Source organism: Mastomys coucha, unplaced genomic scaffold (genome assembly GCF_008632895.1).
Source record: "Mastomys coucha isolate ucsf_1 unplaced genomic scaffold, UCSF_Mcou_1 pScaffold8, whole genome shotgun sequence".
Lineage (NCBI taxonomy): Eukaryota > Metazoa > Chordata > Mammalia > Rodentia > Muridae > Mastomys > Mastomys coucha.
The window spans coordinates 54614204-54635619 of record NW_022196914.1 but is presented as its reverse complement, the minus strand read 5'-3'; the positions used below and the strand labels follow the sequence as shown (position 1 = coordinate 54635619).

General features: G+C 47.2%; 1 protein-coding gene across 3 annotated transcripts in view; it reads right to left on the bottom strand.

Moving 5' to 3' along the window:
• The window catches only part of Lhfpl2 (LHFPL tetraspan subfamily member 2), a 159855-nt gene that overhangs the window by 3825 nt on the left and 134614 nt on the right, over positions 1-21416 (bottom strand). The window contains exons 1-2 of one of the 3 annotated variants that reach the window (XM_031360429.1): positions 18153-18240; positions 12904-13504 (exon numbers count right to left, since the gene is read on the bottom strand). In XM_031360429.1, coding sequence (XP_031216289.1) covers positions 12904-13312 — 409 coding nt within the window. In that variant the 5' untranslated portion in view covers positions 13313-13504; positions 18153-18240. Of the gene's footprint in view, positions 1-12903; positions 13505-17162; positions 17256-18152; positions 18241-21416 lie in introns of those variants that run through there. The other 2 variants (XM_031360430.1, XM_031360428.1) reach the window with 2 other exon arrangements.

The window sequence follows — 21416 nt, the reverse complement described above, 5'->3', positions numbered from 1 at the left end:
AGCTTGCCTAGAAGTATTTGCAGCCAGTTTGAGTATGGAGGAATGGGGCAACACCAGTGAGTTTGGTACTGTTTGTTTGAAGAGATGGCCCAGCAGGAAGAGCCCTCCTTGCTCTTGCAGAGCACCTGGTTTGGTTCTCAGCACCCGATGGCTGCTCACTCACTACAGGTCCAGAGGAACTGATAGCCAGCCAGCCTCTTCTGACCTCCATAGGTACCAAGCATGCATATGGTATTCCATACATGCAAAACACCATAGTAGCCCATAATAAAGTTTTATTAGAACAAGGCCAAGCCATACTTGTTTCAGAAAACATGACTGCAAAACAAAACATTTATGATCTAGCTTTTGACAGAGCTTGCCAGTCCCTAGTATAAAGTAATTCGCGAGGAACGTGGTGGCCTCAGCCTAGTTATAGACAAAAGCCAGCAGCCTTGAATGAGACTATATCTTAGCCTATACCCATGAAAAGCATTGTTTGAACTGCATGCCAAAGAGAGGTATGTGTCCGTGCCTCTTTAGAAACAAACTGCCAACGTCATGGAGCTGTTCTGTCTGAATGACTTTTAGTGAGCTCTGCCCTGCATACAGACCAGCATGCATGCACCCCACTTGGCCAGCACCTTTCTGCCCCCCACTGCTGGATGTTCACAGTCACTGGGTTTGAACAACTGAGAGGTGGTTTCCTGCCTGGTCTAACCTAGGCTAGGACTAGAGAAACAACTTTAGGTACATGATTTTCACTTGTAGCTATGTGCTGGTTGGAGCCCACTGGCCTTACCCCAGGTCTGACCACACACCAGTACTAGCTGCTCATGAAGAAGAGGAGGAAACCATGACTCCCTGTAAAGTTTATTAGAATCTTTCATGTCAGCTGACAGCTCTGTGCTACGAGGGAGGGTGCACTTTATTCTACGGCCAGGACTGAGCTCTAGTGCAGTAGCTAAGGAGATGGCAGCAGCAGGGAGCGAGGACTTTGGAAGTGAAAGGCTGACAGGGACAAGGCACTGTGTGTGGATGGCTGGGGACAGCAGTCTCATGCTGGGGCTAGAATCAATTCCAAAGGTCACATGTGGATGGAGAAAAGTTTAGCCTGGGCCCATAAGGTGATGACACAGGCCAGGTCATTTGTCATTCCAAGCCTTGCTTGAATCAAGACCTGCCTGACTCATCATCATAAAAGTGTACCAGTCTTAAACCTAGAGGGTGGGTGGGGTTTTTAAAGTCTGTAAACAGTACTTTCTTAATAAAACAAGACCTACAAACTCTTAAGTCAACGCAAAAGCAAAAAAAAAAAAAAAAAAAAAAAAAAAAAAAACCAGTTGCCAGTGAAATTTAAGGGTCATTAGGAGATTACAAAATCTAGAAGATAAAAACAAATACATCTCTGATGACCTCTTGTCTCCCAACAAAAGGAGCCCATCACTGGGCGACTGTGTTTATAGATGAACTGACACTGTGCTCTTCAAACTAGTCCATAAGCCACACGGGAACAACTACTACCAGTTGCATTTTTAAAAGCCAGGATTGCCCTGATACCAAAACCAGATATGAGAACATGCACATGAATGAAAGCCACAGACCCAAAGTTCTCAATACATTTATAGTCCAAGTCATCAATACCACGGCCATCTTGGTTTTAATTCCAGGGCTGCAAGAACAGTTCAACAACTGTAAACAATATAGATGTGGAAAAGACCTTTGACAAACTCTTAACATCCTTTCATGTTAAACTTCTTCAAAGAACAACACATCTATAAGGGTATCTATGACAAACTTCTAGCAAGCATAGTAATTAGGGGAAAATTAACTTCCAGAGTTAGGAGCTAGAGATAAAGGTCTACTACAACTTTAGTCAATATTGTGCTTAAAGTCTTAGAACAATAAGGCAATAGAAAGAAACAGGGTACGAATAGAAAAGGAAAAATTATAGTTGTCCCTGTTTGTATAAGACACAATCCTATCCTTAAAATCCTATACTTATACTGGTGAAAGCCATGCAGGCTGTGGCAAGCAAGTGAGCTCCCTGGAGGTGGCGCAGCACATCGCATGGCTGAGGTGGCTATGCTCTGAAGATATGTGGCCCCCAAGGGCTTCATCCCAGGACTGCACTGCTGCTGATATGCCTTTCCATGCTTGCCATTGCTATATTCCTCGTTGTTCTGTCAGGGTGTAACAGGATGGAGAAAGACCCTTTCTGTCTGTAGTCTGTTACGATTGATTCCTGGGTATCAGCCCACCCTATTGGGAAAAATTTCTGCAGATCAACATGAAGATGAGCTTTCATGGATTAATGCTGTTTCGATGAATTAATTATTTTATAGAATTCCTGATTTGATTCAAATAATTTTAGGAAGTTAGAATAATTGGTAGAAAGTTTAAGGAGGGGCTGATGAGATGGCTCAGTGGGTAAGAGCACTGACTGCTCTTCCGAAGGTCTTGAGTTCAATTCCCAGCAACCACATGGTGGCTCACAACCATCTTCTAATAATGAGATCTGACACCCTCTTCTGGTGTGTCTAAAGACAGCTACAGTGTACTTACATACAATAATAAATAAAAATCTTTGAGCCAGAGGGAGCGGGACCAAAGCCTGTAGGACCGGAACGAGCAGAGGTCTTGAGTTCAATTCCCAGCAACCACATGATGGCTCACAACCATCTGTACAGTTACAGTGTATTCTCATATACATAAAATAAATAAATCTTTAAGAAAAAAAGGAAAAAAGGAGATAGTTTAAGTTGTTTTGCCAAAAAGATATAATAAAGTTAGACTCAAGAATAAAATGCCCTCCTCATAGAATATAAGTAAAGGCTACATAAAAAAGAGTGTAGTGAGTGTCCATATATTCCAAGTACATACACTGCAGTAGGAAGAAGAAGAAAAGGCTTGGACAAATTAATGATCAAAGACAGCATTCATTCTAGGTGAGGTCTGAGGATGAGGCCACAGGCGGGCCCGGTGATAAAGTAAGACCATGAACAGATCTAACTACTGCTTTGAACTTACAGTGAGCTCATGGAACGGAATACACACACACACAACTGTAACTTCCTCGGTGGGGTAATTTTTTTTCTTACATAGAGAACTTTTGTCTGAGAAGGTATAAAAGCTGGGAGAAAACAGGTTAGTTGGGGCCCCTTTGCTTTGTCCATTAAATGTGAGTGTGTGGGTAATTAAGTTTTCCTAATCCCCTGAGGCTATGAGCAGGCGTCAATTGCTAGTCAATTGCTATCGGCTTGGGCCCAGAAGAGTAAAAGGGATTTAACTGGCAGAAGCCATTAGCTCTGGCCCTAAAAGACCAAAAGAGTCAGATTGCCAGGCGCTACCAGCTTTTCAAAAGCAGCCTGTCCGGCCACCTCAGTTAAACCCTGGTATCAAAGCTGGGCTTTAACAAAACCCTAAGCCCTCTATTAGGAAATGTTCAGAACCGATGCTTGAATCTCATCCAGATTTCAATGGCATTCTTCATATTCAGAAAAATAAATGCTAAAATTCAAATGAATGCACAACTGACCCCAACTAGCCAGAGCACAGAAGGGAGAGCAGTGCTGGAGGGAGGCATCATAGCCCCGCCCCCATCTCCAGTCACACCCAAAGGCTAAGTAGGGGATACAGGAACAGACCCCCCACTGTAGCCACCTGATTTCCAACAAAGGTGTCGACACACAGGAGCAAAAGATGTTCTCTTCAGCAAACAGTGGGGTGAAACTGGACAGCCACATGTAAAAGAATGAAATACAGCCGGGTGGTGGTGGCGCATGCCTTTAATCCCAGCACTTGGGAGGCAGAGGCAGGTGGATTTCTGGGTTCGAGGCCAGCCTGGTCTACAGAGTGAGTTCCAGGACAGCCAGGGCTACACAGAGAAACCCTGTCTCAAAAAAACCAAAAAAAGAAAAAAAAGAAAAAAAGAAATACACCTCTACCTCTCATTACCCTTGTACAAGAGTTACTTCAGAGTGGACCTCAACATAAGACCTTCCATTTCACGATACAGCACAAGTATAGGCTTTCCGGAGCACTCGAGGAGCTGGAATTGATTAATAGGATTATATGCAATTAAAGATCTTTTGTGCAGCAAAAGACAGCCTAGTGATGGCAGAGAATTTCTGCCTGTTACCCACTGGACACAGGATTAATCCCAGATCATAAGAACTCAAAAATACTAAATAATGTCACCAATAAATGAGCAAATATTTCTCAAAAGATGGGGGCTGGAGAGACAGCTCAGGGAGTAAAAGTGCCTGCTGCTTAAGCAGGAAGACCCTAGTCTGGATCCCAGCACCCACGTAAAAAGCCAGGGCTGCGGCTGTGCCCTCGGAATCCACTTGCTGGCTGCCAGCCTTGATCCAGGTTCAGTGAGAAGCTAGAGCTAGGGAGTGACAGAACAGGACACCTAACGTCCTCCTCGTGTCTTTGCACACCGTAAACACTGCAGACAAAACACAAGGTCCAGCATTCCAGATACCGGGGAAGCGCAATTCAGTCACATGGCTATCATTAAAAAACAAATGCTGGTTAGGACTGGGAGGCAGGGGAGATTCTTCGTGGGAACATAAAGTACTGCAGATTCCAAATCAGTATGCAAGTTTCACAAAGTAACTGAAAACGGCTACATATGACCCAGTTCCACGGTTGCAGTCAACGGACAACAGATAGCTGTGCCTCCACGTTTGCCGTGACATAATATGAATGGATAGGAAAAGTGACAGAAAGTATATAACAGGCAATGAAATGTGTCATTGTAGGAAAATGGCTTGTACTGAAGATCATATAAAGCGAAAGAAGCCAGATTCGGAAATACAAAGATCTCATTTTTTCCACATGGAATCTAGACTGTACTTGGGCAGATCTACACGACATGAACGTGTAAGGTGGAGACAGTCTGAGAAAAGAAGGCAGGGTGCACTCTGGAGGTGTCTGCATGAGTTTCAAGCCAGCCAGGAATACACTGTGGAGTGGACAAGGTAGTGTGGGGGGAACATGTACAAAATGTTACAGTGAAGCCATGACTTAAGAAGAAAATGTCTTTGTGACAAAAATGGAACAAAGACAAGGGTAAAGCCATCAGCACAGCTCTCCGAATACAACTAAACAAGTGCTGGAGGGCCACGGCCCATCAAAAAGGGTCACCTCCCAAAGTTACACTAATGCCAAAAGGGACCGGCTAAGAGCCTAGGGTTTAGACCTTTGAAAGGATATGCTCCATCTCAATAGAACTTTGCTTGTAAAGGGGATCTAAAACGACTTACGTAACTCTTAAACACATCTCAGGCCCCCGAGAAGCCCACGGTGCTCTTTATGAGCTTTCCACAGAGCACCTAGGAGGGCCTGATAGTATCCTCGCTTCCAGGTCCTAAGTGGCTACCCCGAGAGACACTGCTGAACCTCTGATGGTCCACCAGCCAGATCACAGCACCCCTTCCCGTGAGCCTACACAGGGCTCTGCTCTTCCCTTTGGAAGACGGAAGCATCCCAACTAAACATCAATTGCCCGTGTCACTTGGCACCGTGCTCCAGGCTCAGACGCATGGAAAGCATAAAAAAAAACTCCTCAATGTGCCTGAGGGGATCCTGTGAGGAAAAGTTTAAAAAGACATCCTTCCTTTAGTAATGCAGCATCAAAGCCAGAGTCAGAAAAATATCTTGCCGGTGTTCCTTGCACTGCAGACCACTTGAAAGCCCTGTGGTGGCTTCTGACTTCATTTACAAATAAAGACCGCAGGGAATCTTATCCCAGAAGTGTGTCAAAGCCTGCATTTATCAAACCTCAGCTAGGATATAGTATCAGAGAAAAGTCTACACAGAAAAGTGATAAAATGTGGGATGTGGTATATCCAGCCAGAGGATGCAAAGTGTGCAGAAGCAACAACACCACCTGCTTACCCCAGCCTGGCAGCCAGCTGAGAGTGCCATGAAAATGCAAGATGTAGGTCTGCTTGAGGGACCGCGGTCCTCCATGTAACTTAACACACACACTCTCTTCCCTTTCTTCTCTCTCTCTCACACACACACTTAAAATCTCAACTTCTCTTTATACCGAGACATTCCAGAAAGTGTGTGGCTTCTGGTGGCCCCTTCGTGTGAAGCCATTCTTGACTGTTCCCCTGTATGAGCCAGTGTGGTGAGCACAGCCCTGGGTCTGCACTGTCCTGAGGATGAGAGGGGGTCCCAGTGGCCATGGCAGGGTCCCTTAGTCACAGTACATTTGGGGCTGTTGTGGCCAGCAATAGAGAATGTTCACTTGCTTTCTTCGGACTAGATCCTTAATATAGTACCCAGCTGGTTAACAATTTCTATAGCCAGAAGCCGAAGACAATAGACCCAACATGGAGAGTTCTCACCTGTTGGGGACCTGTGCTGTGGCTCTATACCTCACAGGACTGTGTCCAAGAAGGTCCCATTTTCATTATAACTAAACATCTTTTCACAGCCTCCCAGTCTATTGGACAAGAGGGTTAGAAGATGGCAGTACCCGATGACCATGGTCACCATAGTGCACAGCTCAGCCGTACTGGTGGGAGGGGGAAGATGGAAAGAAACTGATAGGTATTTCTACTCAGATGCCACCTGAAGCTAGAAACAAGAGTTTTATCCACCACACGGTTGGCTACTCTTGTGGGTTACCTAGATCCCCCAGTGTGACCCCCCATTACACCCCATCTTAGCCACATTATCTTCTTGGCAGTTTTACTTGGTTACCTCGAGTATGGCCTCCCACCCCTGAGTACCAACTGTACCTCATCACTGCCCAGCGTTCAGATGATGCTAAAATCAAAAGAAACACACCCCAAGTATAAAGCTAGAGTCCGGCTTCCTCATCAACAGTCACCACTGGCTGGGCAAAGACCAGAGTCCGGTTCGTACCTTAGAAATCCTGATGTCTGTCTGCCTGGGGCTGAACACGGCTGCTGGCATACACTTTAATCAGACCCCTTTGGAGAAGGGAACTGTTTTCAGCCTTCTCATACTAGACTGTGCAAAGACTGGACTCTGAGTCTGAGGGGCCCTGTTGTACCAAGTTGGAAGATAGCCACCCGGGGCTGTGTGTCTGCAGAGGAGGCAGGGAACCAGAGGGAGCACAGTGGGAGAGGGGAAGGCTTGGTGGCTGCCTCTTCTGCATCTTTTCTGAAACCTCCCAACCAGTCACAAAACGTCCCCACCACCAGGCCAAGTGGCCAGACCCAGCCTCTTCTGTGTAGATCACCCCACCACTTACACAGAAGCCATTTGCCATCTCCTGATCACGGAACACTGCAGTCTTGCCCTGTGCAAGGTTTGTGCAAGCTGAATCTCCATGTGGCAGTCCCTGCTCCTCAGATGGCCCCCAGACTGAACACTGCAAACTGTAGAGACCTCAAGTAGATGCCATGGCAAACCCTTTTCACATTCTATTTGCAAACCAAACACTGTATCTAAATTTTAAGAGAGTTTGCAATTTTCTTCAGGTCCTTACAACAGATTCCTTTTAAAAGATGCATCCCGGTCTTTGGACTATCTGTGGTTAAACACTAGTCTTTATTTCATGGTATGACTGGGCTCTTTATATATATTTGATTCCCTTTATATACACACACACACACCTTTGTGTTTCTTTAGAGTACTGTTTATGAAATGATAACTAATACATCTTGGAAGTAGGAATTCAAGAAACTTATAGACCTTATTTAAATCTCTGCACTTAGTGGGCATCAAATGACACCTCTTTGGACTGATGTTTAATTATGGCTGCCTTACAACACATATAATCTGTTTTCTACCAAAGGACTAATAGAGGCTGGCGAATTTGTAAATGTATCCATCTGTGGCATCCTTTTTCCTTTTTATTTTACTTTTACTTTTTAAGTGTGTGTGTGTGTGTGTGTGTGTGTGTGTGTGTGTGTACACTCGCACACATTGCTCCCTTTGAAGTGGCCAGAGGTGATGTAATTCCCCTTAGAGCTGGAGTCAAGGTGGGTCTGGTGATGGAATCTGCATTCTCTGAGAGAGTAGCACATGTCTCTATACCGAGTCATCTCTGCAGGCCCAACCTGTGACATTCTAAAATTGATTCAAATAGGAAACTGCTAACAGAGGTGTTATCTGCGTAGAGAAACCAAGAGCCCCCACCCCAGAGGCTGGAAATCCCCTGTGCTTGGCTTTCACCAAAAAGGAGAGCTGGCTTGTCTTCACAATTCTTCTCAAGTCCCCTTTTCCTGAGGAGATCCAAAGTTGCTCGCCAGGGTCACTCTGCCTCCTCAGGGTAAGGTAGGTGACTTTCTCAGAGGTCAAATTATGGCTAGGCTCCTCTTCATCCCAAGACCCTAGTTTCATGTCTCTTTTTTTCTTAGTGATTTCATCCTCTCATCTTGAATGAATGAACAAGGAGAGGAAAAGTGTACATGGAGGCCGAGACCAAGCTGGACTGGGTGTGCCACTTGACGCTGCTGCTACATTTCACACAAGGGGAGAAAAGTAATGCACCCAATTCCAGATGGCAGTCATGGTGTACCTCTCCCGCCCACTCACCCTCAGACACTGGTTCAGGAGGGTCAGTCCTGGATGGAACTCAGGATGTCTAATGTGCCCTCTATAACTCCACTCACCTTCGGGTTCATGAGGGAAGACCAAGCCTGGCTGGCAATGGTGGTGTTTACATGCCTACTCACCCCTCCGCACACTTACGCTCACGAACACAAAGCCTGGATGGCAGCTGGTGCTGCACAGAGCCACTCACATTTAGATGCAATGTCATGATCATCAGAGCCCCCCACGTCCTCTCACATTCTGTTACCGCTTTTCCCTTGCACCCTCTCTCCCACTCTGCTCACTTCTAAGGAGGCAAGATCATACCCACCAGGCCCTTCATGGCCAAGGCCAGGGTTTCCATGGCTACTCCCTCCACAGGTAGACCGGCAGAACAGAGGCCAGCCCACAGCAGTCTGTCTGCTCAGAACAGAGAGACAAGGCTCCCTGAGAATGCCCTGTGAGGCTGATGTTTACATACCCACAGACAGAGGCCGACTGGAGGGGAGAGTATGAGATCCAACAGACAGAAAGAAGCTTGGGAGGCAGGACTGGAAGGCAGCAGGCAGCCAGGCCCAGCAACACTCATGGCAAAGCCCAGCAGACCCGATCCCTGCCAACACCACCGAGCCAAGTCCTGAGCTCATGTGCATGGCTTCTGTCCCAAACCTGAGTCACCGGGGATTCCACGGACTTCTATGTTCACACTGTATGCATTTCCAAAAACAAACTGCTTGATGCTGTCATGGAAAACCTGGATCTTTGCATTCTACAGTTTCAGTATGGATTACATCCAGGTCACAACCTACAGAAGACAGCTGGCAAAAAAGCCAGCCCTGCTGGCCAGCTACCCAGCTTTTGTAATGAGTCCCAGAGGAATCGGAACCCATGTGTGCTACTGGCTCTGCCAAGTCCCAGACACGCTCTCCTCTAGTGCACACCAGTCTGAAGTTTCTGTGACCAGGGGAGTCTGAGAAGCCACCTGCAGTCAGACTCAAGTGTGGAAGCTGCCTCCAGGAAGAGAAAGCACAGGGGATGTACATGTGGGAGAGCTCTCTTCGGCTTCTTGGAACCGTGATGGAAGATCCAAGGGTCCAAGGCCTCAGGATGGCTCTGCACCTGCGCCCTACAGCTCATCCCAGGCAGACAATCAAGGAACCAGAGAGCAGCAGCATGCAGGAAATGTAGGACTTGAAGTCAATATGGCCAACTACAAGGGCTTATAAAAGGTATCCTGCTCCTTAGAACAGAGAGGGTCTTGATACGTAACCTAGAGGCTGGACTTGAACTTATGATCCTTCTGCCTCCCTATCCCAGATGCTCAGGTTACATACAGTTCACAGTTTGTATTTCTATATAAGCCTGTGGAATATTTATTTTTTTTTAAATTATGTACGCCTCAGGAATATGCTAATGTCATCTTATAATTTTGCATCCCGTCACTTTTTAAAGTGTCATTTTGCCATGGAGCAAGAAGAAATACTACGTACCCCAGTGTTAGTATTGTACAGCTCTAACAAGAACTTCCTCGCTTCACAGTAAGCAGACCACAAGGGGGCATGATAGAGGAAAGCTTCAGGGCAGCCATTCAAGCCGTGTTGAGGGTGGGACAGCATCTGGCAAAGAGAAGGCCAGTCACTGTCTCCACACTGGTGTGGCTACAGGGGCTGAGTGCCTGGTGTGGACCTCCATCCCAGGACAGGGAACTGAGTAGCCCTTCTAGCAGACATGGGAACACGGAAAGAATATTTTCCCGCTGTTTATCATCACCACCTCGCTGTGGTGTGCTGGGAGCCCGGCTATGGACAAAGCAGCCAGCCTTTTCTGTATTCCCGAGCTTTACCTTAAACCCACAGCCTCTAGCGAGCATCTAGAGGCCATCTGCCTCCTGCCAACTGAAAACTGGGAGTGACCTCAGAATTTCGGAAATGTGCCCAAGTCCCAGGGATGGACGGACAGAATACTCAAAATGTATTCAAATTTCTTTAGGAAGGCCAGCCTTTTGTAGCTATCCTCTCTAGCAGGTTGCCCATGAGGTATACATACATCCTCCTCAGTTCTTCTCAGATGATCTCTGAAGAGAGACAAGTCAGAAAAATTCACTGTCACGGATACACACTGAACTCTTCAAAAACCGTTTGCTTGCCAATTAGGAGAAGCAAACAAGAGCTTAACACAATTTGTTGGGCTAACATCCTCAGGGATAGACTTGCTGGAATGGCCCTTGTGAAAAACCATACATGAAGCTGGACGTGATAGTCCAGTGCTTATAATGCCAGCACCTAGAAGTTGAGGCAAGAGGATTCCCATGTGTTCAAGGGAAGAAAAAAGAAACATAAAAACAAAAGAAGCCATACTGGAACAGTCTTCAAGACCGAAGGATAAAGGATGGCTCTACTTTGTATCCAAAGACTACAAAAGATGTGCTGGAGCCCAGGCTGCACCCCCCCACCCCAAAATGGCCACTGTTTTTGTTTGTTTGTTTGTTTGTTTGCCAGAAGGTAGATATTTCTGAGAGCTTCTCAGCGGACGACAAGCTCCTAGAAGGACACTCCAGGAGTTTCTTGCAGGCCAGCTTTAAAAAACCCCACAAGTAAGGCATGAAATCATAGAGGGTGGACTGGTCCTGACTGGAAAGTTAAACCTTGCTTTCTGGCTAACCAGAGGCCTTCAAGAGGATTACTGAATCCTGGGTGCAGGCTTTGTGTTTAGTTTGGCTTTTTAAAATACTTTGGTAACACTTCACAAATGTTTTAAGATAAGACACCGGAGGCAGTATGTAAGAGGAGAAGAAAGTACACACACACACACACATACACACACACACACACACACAGACCCAACCCCTCTGCCTTTAAGGATTCTGGGAGGTGATATACCAAGGATATAGGCTTTGGATTTCACAAGTGAATCTAAAGGACCAAGAGCTGCACAGAATTAGAAGCCTAAGAAGAAAATACACACACACACACACACACACACACACACACACACACACACACACACACACACACGTCACATTTCAGCCTCCCCACTTTGCATAGAGAGGTGAGGTGGCACCCTGTCCCAAAGTGAACCTGCTAGTTGGCAGCAAAGCTAAAAGATGGAAGCCTGGTCTAGCAGATTCTGTGAGGGTCTACATCTCCCTGGTCACTCTTGGTGCAGCAGATCCTCTCAGATAAATGGGTGCCCAAAGACTGTCAAGTGAAGAATGACCTCTTGGAGGCAACTCAGGCTTCAGGGCAGGGTGTGTCGATTACCCCAACCTCAGTCGCTGCATACAATGCCCCCTAAGGTTTGAGGAACAGAAAAAAGAAAAAAAAAACCCAAACGTTATCTTATCAGCAGTTTGAGAAAAGACCTGTCATTTGATCTGTTTATTTGGAAGCAGCCCCGCCGAGCTAATGCTCACGACTTTGCGACTTTGCTGACATAAGCACTGTGGCTTCCCACCTCCCTGGATCCGGGCTCAGCTGGTCTTCCACTGATGAAGAGCCCAGGCCCTGCTTCTGCAGGGCAGAGAGGGAACCACCTGGGCTCTTCAACAGGGCTGTGGTAGATTCTTGCTCCTCCCACTGTAGCTAAAACAAACGGTACTGTTTCAAATAGGAATGCTCCCCCTGTCCATTCTACCCCCTGGGGAATGTGTTCTAACTCAACTGCACAGAGGCAGTCCCTTAGGTCTGGGCTCACTGCTGTTGTCTTGGGTCAGGGTCTACCTTTCAACCCTTTGGGGGAACCTAGGTAGTGCCAGGGTCCACTGACCTTTCCTTGAAGCCTTCCCTCCAGGATCATAGTCAAGAACTCAAGACTTTCCACCCATGCCCAACAAGCTCATTAGTGAGAAATATCCAAAGTGGAAGTTAGTTAGCTCGCATCTTCTGATCTGACTGCACAGAACATTCTGCCAGGCTCCAGGAGACAACGTAAGTGGAGCATTATTAAACAGGGAGCAGCTGATGCTAATCCTTTTCCCAGGAAGCTGGAGTTCTCCCAGCCCAAAGCTGAACTCACCAGGTTGGGAAGGGCAACCTCTCTAAGCTCTAACTAAAAACCCAGCTTCAGGGCAACGTTTCCGCGTTAGCAGAGTTCTTGCTGCAGTTAGAACCAGCTCTGAACAAACTTCTCAGATATGCTCTCATCACACGCGCATGGGCGCTTGGTCGAAAGCACAGTTTTAATTTAATGAGAAAAGCAAAAAGTAGAACAGTTAAACAACTCAGACCCAGAGAAAACGAGCAAGGAGGAGTGGCTTGCAATGCCAGATCGCAAGCCTGGGTCTTACCGTTGAGACAGTGCGGCCAGAGGAAAGGATCTTGGCCAGCCCTCTTCAACAGATGCAAGCAATAAGTGCCAGGAGTCCCGAGCTCGGGCTCCTCCGCCTACCCCAGCACTTACCTGCGATTCCCTGCAGGAGCCCGCAGACGTTGAAAATGCTTTTCCTCATGATGCTTTGCACGCACATGGTGAAGACGGACACCAAAGCCACTACGCAGAGAATGAAGATCCCCACGGCCAGGAAAATAGCGGTAGCCTGCCAGAAGCCGCTGGCTATCTCCCCGAAGCTCTTGGCGTAGGTCCCGCACAGTGTGTCCCGAGGGACTTGCTGCATGGCAGCGGTGCGAATGCAGAGGATGCCCAGGTAGTGGGGTTCCGAGTCCACGCCTGCCTGCTCGTCGGCGCTGCGGGTCTTGGCTTTCCCGATCAGCCAGTCGGCGCTCATGAAGGCAACGAGCTCAGCAAAGGCCACCACGATACTCAGGAGGGTCCAGAGCATCGAGCGGCAGGTGACAATGACATGACACATATTGATGTTCACGGTGGGAAAGCGAGGCTGGAGTCCACGGGGTCAATCCAGAAAGACAGCTGTGAGTTTCGAGGAGGTCCGGGAAGGAAGTCTCTGCTCAGTCCCGTCGGAGGCAGCAGAAGCAGTGAGGTCTGGATCCCGGGCTGACGGCATTCATACGGAGTGCTGAGACTCAGCGGCCAGCAGCTTCACCTACGTCCAGAGAGGAGGAGGGTGAGCCTCTGGCCAGGCCCCGCCCCGCGCCACCCCCACCCGGGACGCCCGCCACCTTCCCGCCCACCTTCCCGCGCTCAGCTCCCAGCCAGGCGGCCCCGGGCGCTTTCTAGATGCCATTGTTCCTCTTTTTTTTTTTTTTGAGGCAACACTGAGTGGCGGGTGGGGAACCTTATCAGGCTCCCACCAGCCCTCTGCTAGGACACTCGCTACCTGGGACACTCCCCCTGCAGCCAACCGTTACGGAGAGATGGAGGGGAGAGATGGAGGCATGGCAGGCAGGGAACTTTGTTAAAGCCCTGGCTGCCCTTGAAGAGTTTGTGAGGCAGTGGCCACTGCTGTGCTTGCACATACTCCAAGTTCTCTAAAACACCGACATTTTGGGCTATTGAACAGGAGAGAGTAAAAAAACAAAACAAAAGACCTTCAACTGCCTGGAAATCAAATTACCAGCAAACTATTTGGTTCCTAGCTGAGTAAGGATGTAAGGGGAAATGATCCTGGGAGAAAGCATAAACAAGACATTGTTGCCCAAACTTATTTCCCATGCGCTCCTCACATTATTTTTGAGAAGTTAATTTATGTGAGTTAAAAACTTTTTTAAAAGCCTTAGGGAGGTCATGACTTGAGAAATTATTCAAAATGGTACACTGAGGACCATTAACTAGGTGTCATTACAGCTGGGTCCACTTGTTGACAACATAAAGTTGTCCTTGAATGCTTCTCTTGAATTGTCCCGATTCATCTCATGTCCCTTGGCCTGGGCCTTCATTCACCCCAGGTCTGGGACTCAACATGCTCATTGTTTCTGAGTTCACAGAGAGCTCATTCTGCTCCTGAGGACACATGACTTCATTACCAGAGGACTCTGCCCCAGTGGCTCAACCCTCCTTCCAAGCCTGAACTCTTCCCCTCCCTCCATCAGGGATTGGCACTGCTGGTCTGTAGCCCTAGCTCTCCGTCCCCTCTCCAAGGTCAGGCAGGATCAAGCAGCTCATATCTGACATCTGGGCATATGGCCCTGCTCTGAATGATTCCATCTCATTAACCGAGGTCATGTCAACTCCATGAGAACTACAAAGAGCCCCTTGAATACTGGGCTTAGATGAGGCAGGCAACTATGAAAGAGGGAGGCAAATGTGGAAATAGCAAAGTCCAGTGTCAAAGCTTAAAATGGCGGTCGGTGTACCACACACCAGCACTCTGTCTGCTGGCTGACGCTGCAGTGAGCAGTGACTGTACTCATCACATGACAACATGTATTTAAAGTGCATCACAATAGTCACATGGGATGTGATTAAGACACAATACTAACGACACATACATGTAAGGTGCCAGGCTGTGTTACACTTGGTTAAGGGAGTAGGTCACGTGTTCGGATTCCCTCAGATCTGGGTTCTAGAGCCAGGCAAGCCCACCACTGCCTGGAAAAATAACTTCTCATTTACAACCTACGTGGAGATGGCAAGGCTGCCCCTCCCTCATGAGACAGTTGTAAGAGAGAAACACGAGCCTGCTAAAGCACCTTGTATGGCACTGGTTTCAGCAGGTATAGTCACATGTGTGTAACTAAGCCTGCCTGGTAGGCATCTTTCATACGTCTCTGCACTGGCTGAACTAGACTTCCAAATCCAACTGGAGAGAAAAGATCAACACCAAACACAGACATGGGTGTCACTCCCAAGCGCTTTGTAACCAAAGACTGAGTAACAGAAAAGCCTTCTGAGAAACAAACGTTTCAGTTTCACAGGGATTGTTTATAATGTAACTGATCCTGCTGGATGAGACCTGGGAAGGAGGCAGGAGGGCTCCCTGGAGGCGGCACCTGCCCAGTCCGTTATAAGTGGAGAGCCCTCCCCCAGCTGATTAAAAAAAACAACAACAACAACAACTTGCTGTTACTTCCTGCCCATCCCCACCCACCCTTGTCCCTCTTCTGTTTGAAGTGGCAGTTCAGACTACATCTATTTGTCCCCTTGCTGAACTGCAGGGCTCTGCAAAGCAGAGTGTCAGCTGTGCTGTCAGTGAGGAGTGGGATAGGCTTGTCGTCTTTGAAGAGAAAGAAAGGCTGTGAGAAACTCCAGGCCTTGAGGTTGGTAAATGGCCTATGCCAAAGGCAAGGCAGGGTTATTTAGGGATCCACGTGCTTAATCTTACAAAATAAGGCACTTTTCCCGCCTGTACCCGAAGAACACTTCCCTCCCTGCAAATAAAGTCCCATGTTCATAGCAGAATGGCAAAACTGAGTTATTTTGAACCAGGAGATAAGGCATGGGTTCCCAGCAAGTTTCCTAACTGCTTCTATCAGGGGACTGTCCTGTTATTCTAGGCTGACTAACTAACAAGGCAGCTTCCCCAGATGGGAGCAAAGTCAGGGTAGCAGGGCAAGGGAAAATCTGGGAACACAGCAGGGGACTTGACTAGGCAGTGTTCTGAGAAGTGTCACCATTTGGCAAAAGGCACTGAAAGGCAGGCACCTGCTGAGACAACCTCACAGTGTCAAAGGGGAAATAGATCTTCATTATAGATCTCTGTTAACCACAGGGGCCTCAGGCCCAGCACTCCTCAGCAGGGGCACTCTCCTCTGTTAACTGCTATTTCAGCCCCCATATACTCCCTCATAAACCACCTGGAAAAAAAGCCAATAAATTCATCTCCAGTCAGGATACCTGACCTTACTGTCACAGGCACAGTGGCTGTGGGTCACCTGGAGAGTCTGTTACTGAAAATGTTACAAAATTGTCATGAAGGCCCCCAAGAAAGGCTGGGGAGAAGGGAGACATAAGAGGAGAAGGACACATGATTATCATCCCATCATCCAAACAGAGGGCAAGGAGGAGGTCACAGTGGCAAATATATTCTTCACAAGCTCTGACTGTACAAGAGAGATGTGCAGAGCTAGGTGTGTGCCTTAGAATATAAGGCCTCTGTGTTTTTTTCCAAGTCCTATTGTCAGAAGGGAACGAAGTGTGCACAAAACCAGAATCAGGCGGTGCCTGCTGGCCAGATTTCTTAGATTATTGGAACTGATACCAAGGAACAAAGTTCATCCCTACTCTGAAGGTTTAGGAAAGCTGGAGGTGTCAATCAATGCTGCATCCCATCCTACACTCCCAGCTTGGTAAAGAAGCCAACAGGAATGAGGCGAGCTCAGGGGGTCCTTACTCATCTTGCACCTTATTATTATATCACAATAATATTGAACACAGACATAAATAGTCAAATTAGGCAAGAAACAGCTGCATACCCAACACCACATTCAACATTTTTTGCTAACATTCCCCTTATTTTTTCCTATTCTAAAGTATACATACACTTTTTTTGAGTCATCTGCAAATGATGTGTCTAATAGTTCATCCCTAAATGCTTTAGCACAGACCTCCTAAAATAAGGGCATTTCCTCTAATAGCTACAAGACAATCAATCCACCCAAGCAAACAGCCTACACATATCCAACGCCTTGCCTTGTCCACGCTTTGCCAAGCCTCCTCCATTTTTAGTTTGTTTCCTCCCCTTTTAAGGCTGTGACTCAATAGAGGCTCATGAATGGCATTTGGTTATTTTCTAGATAATGGCTGTCTTTCCTCCCTAACTACCCACCCACTCCCACTTCCCCTGAAGACGCTAGGACAGTTACCTTACTGAGGACCCAACAACCTGGGGTTTTTGTCTCTTTCTCCTTGTCACTTAAGCTTGTCTGTGTCACAGAGATGGATGCTCACTCCAAGTTCAGTGCAAACACTTCTCGAGCATCTTTTGGAGGTGATGTGTTTATCTGGGAGGATAGTACTTAGACCTCAGGATCGGCACAACGTTATGCATATCCATTTCACATAAACTCAGACACACACAAGCACACTGTGCCCAGGGTTCTCTCTAGCTGATATGGACCTTGAATCTGTAAAAAGAGATGGGAGACTGGCTCTTCAGGTTTGAGGGTGCTCTTGGTGGATCCAGATGCTGAAAGTTGGGAAGCTCTGGTCTAAGAGATGCCACTTTGAAGCTAGAAGGGAGGCGGCTTCTCAACAATGAGTTCTGCCTCTCCTTGTAACACAATCATGTTTTGTTTATAACCTATAAAAAATTTAAAAGACCAGCAGACCCAAGATGGAGATAAACTCCAAATGGGGAATTTACTTGAATCAAGAAGATAACACACTACATAGAGAAAAGCTTTCCTGCAAAACCAAGAAGGTCATCATTTAACAGCAGCCTGGAGACCTCAGACCATCCAGAGACTCTACTGGAAAAGGACAAACTTGGTGTCCTCTGACATTGCTCTCTGCCTACCATACCCATCAGCAAGCAATACCACACTGGGAGAAGGGCATGCATACCACATGACCAAGTGGTACAATGCTTTTCAAAGCTTCATACACAGACCTCAGACCAGCTCAGTTCTGCCAATCAAAAGCTGTGGTCTCCGACAGGCTGTCTGTATTTAGCCTCTGCATGCCTGGCTTCCTCATCCCCCAGAATAGAATAGTGCCCTGCTCCCACAGCTGCAGTGAGGAATAAGATGTGGGTATCTGAATGATGACGAGCACATCATCCAATCCACAGAGCTAGCTATTACTCACTGCTACCATGGGATTAGCACAATGCTTGGGGCACAGGGAGTACTCACAAATATCAGCTTGGGCAGGCAGGGATCCCTTTGTTCCACATCCGACTGAGACTACAGGGTCCCCCAGGCTCCAGTTTTGTGATACAGCCTGAGGATGACGAAGAGAAAAAAAAAAAACAAAAAAACTCTACAAAATGGCAAAGAAAGGCGAGGACTGACAAATCAGTGGGGCAAAAGGATGTGGCCCCAGGTCAGACCTCTGATAATATGGGTGGCCCGGTCTTAGCTGAGGAATCTACTTAGTGAAGACTCTATGAGGATGCTCCCAACTCCAGCTTTGGTCTCTGAGGGACTGAAGATGGATGGATCCCTGGCCAGGGTGGCCCTTTGGGAGCTTCATAGAAAAAGAAATACCATGCAGGTTTCAAAGCATAAAGCTTAAGTAATTTGAAAATACCAAAGAGGGGGTGCTTTTCTGCTGGTGAACTGTAAGTATGGAAGAATAAAATATTAAATTAACAATATAAGGTCCAAATATCAGTCAATTTGCTACCTTGATCTGGAGAGGGGAACAGATATAATCACTTCTGCATTATTGCCATCTCCCCTAGACACAGGAGTCCCACAAAAGGCTTAACAAATTGGTCTTTATCCCCCAGATCTTCTGTAAACACGAGGCAGTTGGATAAAACCAACTGCACGCGATTTTGCTTCTGAAAGTGAAGAAGACCCTCCTCTACGTTGAAGGATTGTCCCTGGCTCAGTCTCCATCTCCTAGTAGGGGACAAGGACCTGTGCTCCCTCCGGGAGGTGTTGAGGGGACCTGCATCTCTAACCAGTTCCCACATTCTGTCATAGTTTATGAAGACAAAGGAGTGTGACCCAGTGTGAGCTGGACACAGCCAGTGGCCAGCCACCTGCTCTCTGTCCAGCTCAGGGTGGCTGCCGAGTTAATGGGAACAAGGGATTCTGTCAGCAGAGCAGCTGTTTCCAGCAAATCCTAGGACAGCAAAGGAGCTAGCTCCCTAGTGGCTTGGGACCTTTCCACACGAGCACAAGCACGGCCTTCAGACCTAAGGCCAAAGCTTTTAGAAAGGCAAAGCCCCTTGCGTGGGCTGCTGTTGTCTTCAGATTTTAAAAGACACAACAGAGGAGGTTTCTCAAGCTTTTGCTCTGCTGACCCCATAAAACATGCTGATTACAGAACAGGTGACCTGACTGTTGAAGGGTCAAATGCACCAGCAAGTGCTGTGGTTGAGCTGAAGGTGCTCAGCACCTACCTGCTTTGGCCAATAAACTTTTTCAGCCCCTAGGACAAGCATCTCCTCCTCCCATCTCTTATCCTCTGGGAAGAAGTTGAAGCTGAGTTCTCATCTCGCCTGGGGTGATTGTGCCCTGCCCATGCAGAGATGTGTGCCATTGTCTAGATGCTTCATTGCCTGTCACATCTTTCGGGAGAGAGGTGTATATACTACATGTTCTCAAGAACCACAGATGCTATTAGGTGTCTTAAAAGGACAATAAAGCATTGTCCTGTTTGGAGCCGGGCAGTGGTGGCACATGCCTTTATAATTCCCAGCATTTGGGTGGCAGAGGCAAGCGGATTTCTGAGTTTGAGGCCAGCCTGGTCTACAGAGTGAGTTCTAGGATAGCTAGGGCTACACAGAGAAACTCTGTCTCAAAAAACAAACAAACAAACAAAAAACCAAACCAAAACAAAACAAAACAAAAAAAAAGTTTTGTCCTGTTTGGATGTCAGAGGTCTAGATCTAGAGGAGCCTTGCTCTGATAGCTTCCCACAGTTTGACATGTACCAGTGCATTTAAAATAGGTTTCTACCATTGCCATACTGCATTTCAGTGATATCCCCTGTTCTACAACCTGGATAGAGACAATGCTTAGCATACTCAATTTTTTTTTAGTTGGGTTTCTGAATTTTTGAAAAGTCTGTGCTAGTCTGTATGAGAAACAGGTTGGCTGGAGGGTAGAAACTGTCTTACCAGGAAGGACTGTCAAGGACTAGGGCTATGCACCCTGCCTCTGCTTTCCCTGGGTCACACACTAAAGTTAGCTTTTGTTTCCAGTAATTACTATTCTGCAAATGGAAAAAATGGAGCTTCCCCAAGCCAAGCATGGTTCACACTCCTATAATTCCAGCACTCAGGAGACTGAGGCAGAAGATAATGAATCTGAGGCTACTCTAGATATGGACACACACACACACATACACACACACACACACACACACACACACACACACACACACACACACGGAGAGAGGAAGGGAGAAGGAAAAGGAGGGAGGGGAAGAGGGAGAGGTGTCCTTAGACTTTACCTCTGAAGTTCTCTCTTATATTCTCTCCTCTAGACCTGGGGCGGGCCACTCAGTACATGCATGGTAAACTCCAGGTGTCAGGATGGACCAAGTAGATGATGCCACAAGGTTTCCCTGCATTTTGTTCCTCACTGAGCCCAGCTTACCATCCACGGGGCTTTTATTACCTGCTCTCAGTGGTTCCCACTGCCTGGAAGTCACTCTCTCCAGCATCTCTGAACAGACTCTTTCTCTTGGGGACAGAGCACCCGGGGGCTCTCTTGACTTCTGTTCACCGTCCACTTTGTTTTTGTAACTCACTAGCTCTGGTTAGCTCCAGACCTGTCTACAAGTCCACCACACTCAACCCTCTCATGTGCAGCCTGCCTCCCTAACGTGTCTTTCAGGACAGCACACAGTCACTAAGACAGCAATGGCCCCAGAAAGCAGATCCTCCCACCAACCCCATTGTCTAATGATCCTTTTCCATGGAAAAACAGATTCCCCATTTTCCCCAAGGCAAGCATGGTTCATACTCCTCTAATCCCAGAACTCAGGAGACTGAGGCAGAAGATAGTGAATCTGAGCCCACTCTGGAGACACAGCAGACACACACACACACACACACACACAGACACACACACACACACACACACACGCGCCCCTAGATCTACTATGGAAGATCACCTACATATTTTAAACTTCCTTCCCTTTTCTACATACACTCATTTAAACTCTTAAGAAGGTGGGTCTTCCTCAGGGGCTTGGCTGCTGCATCTGTCAGATAGGAGGATTGAGTAAACCAGTCTTCCAGGCTGGCATTCAGGCATGGCTGGGCTAGAGGCCTCGTCCCTGCTCCCCACCCCCATGCCTCTGTGGGTCCAAAGCTACTTTATGTTTGTTAATGAAGTGAAAAGTTATTTCCAAGAGTTGCCTTTTTATGTCCTCACTATATATATATATATACATATATATATATATATGTATATATATATATATATGTATATATA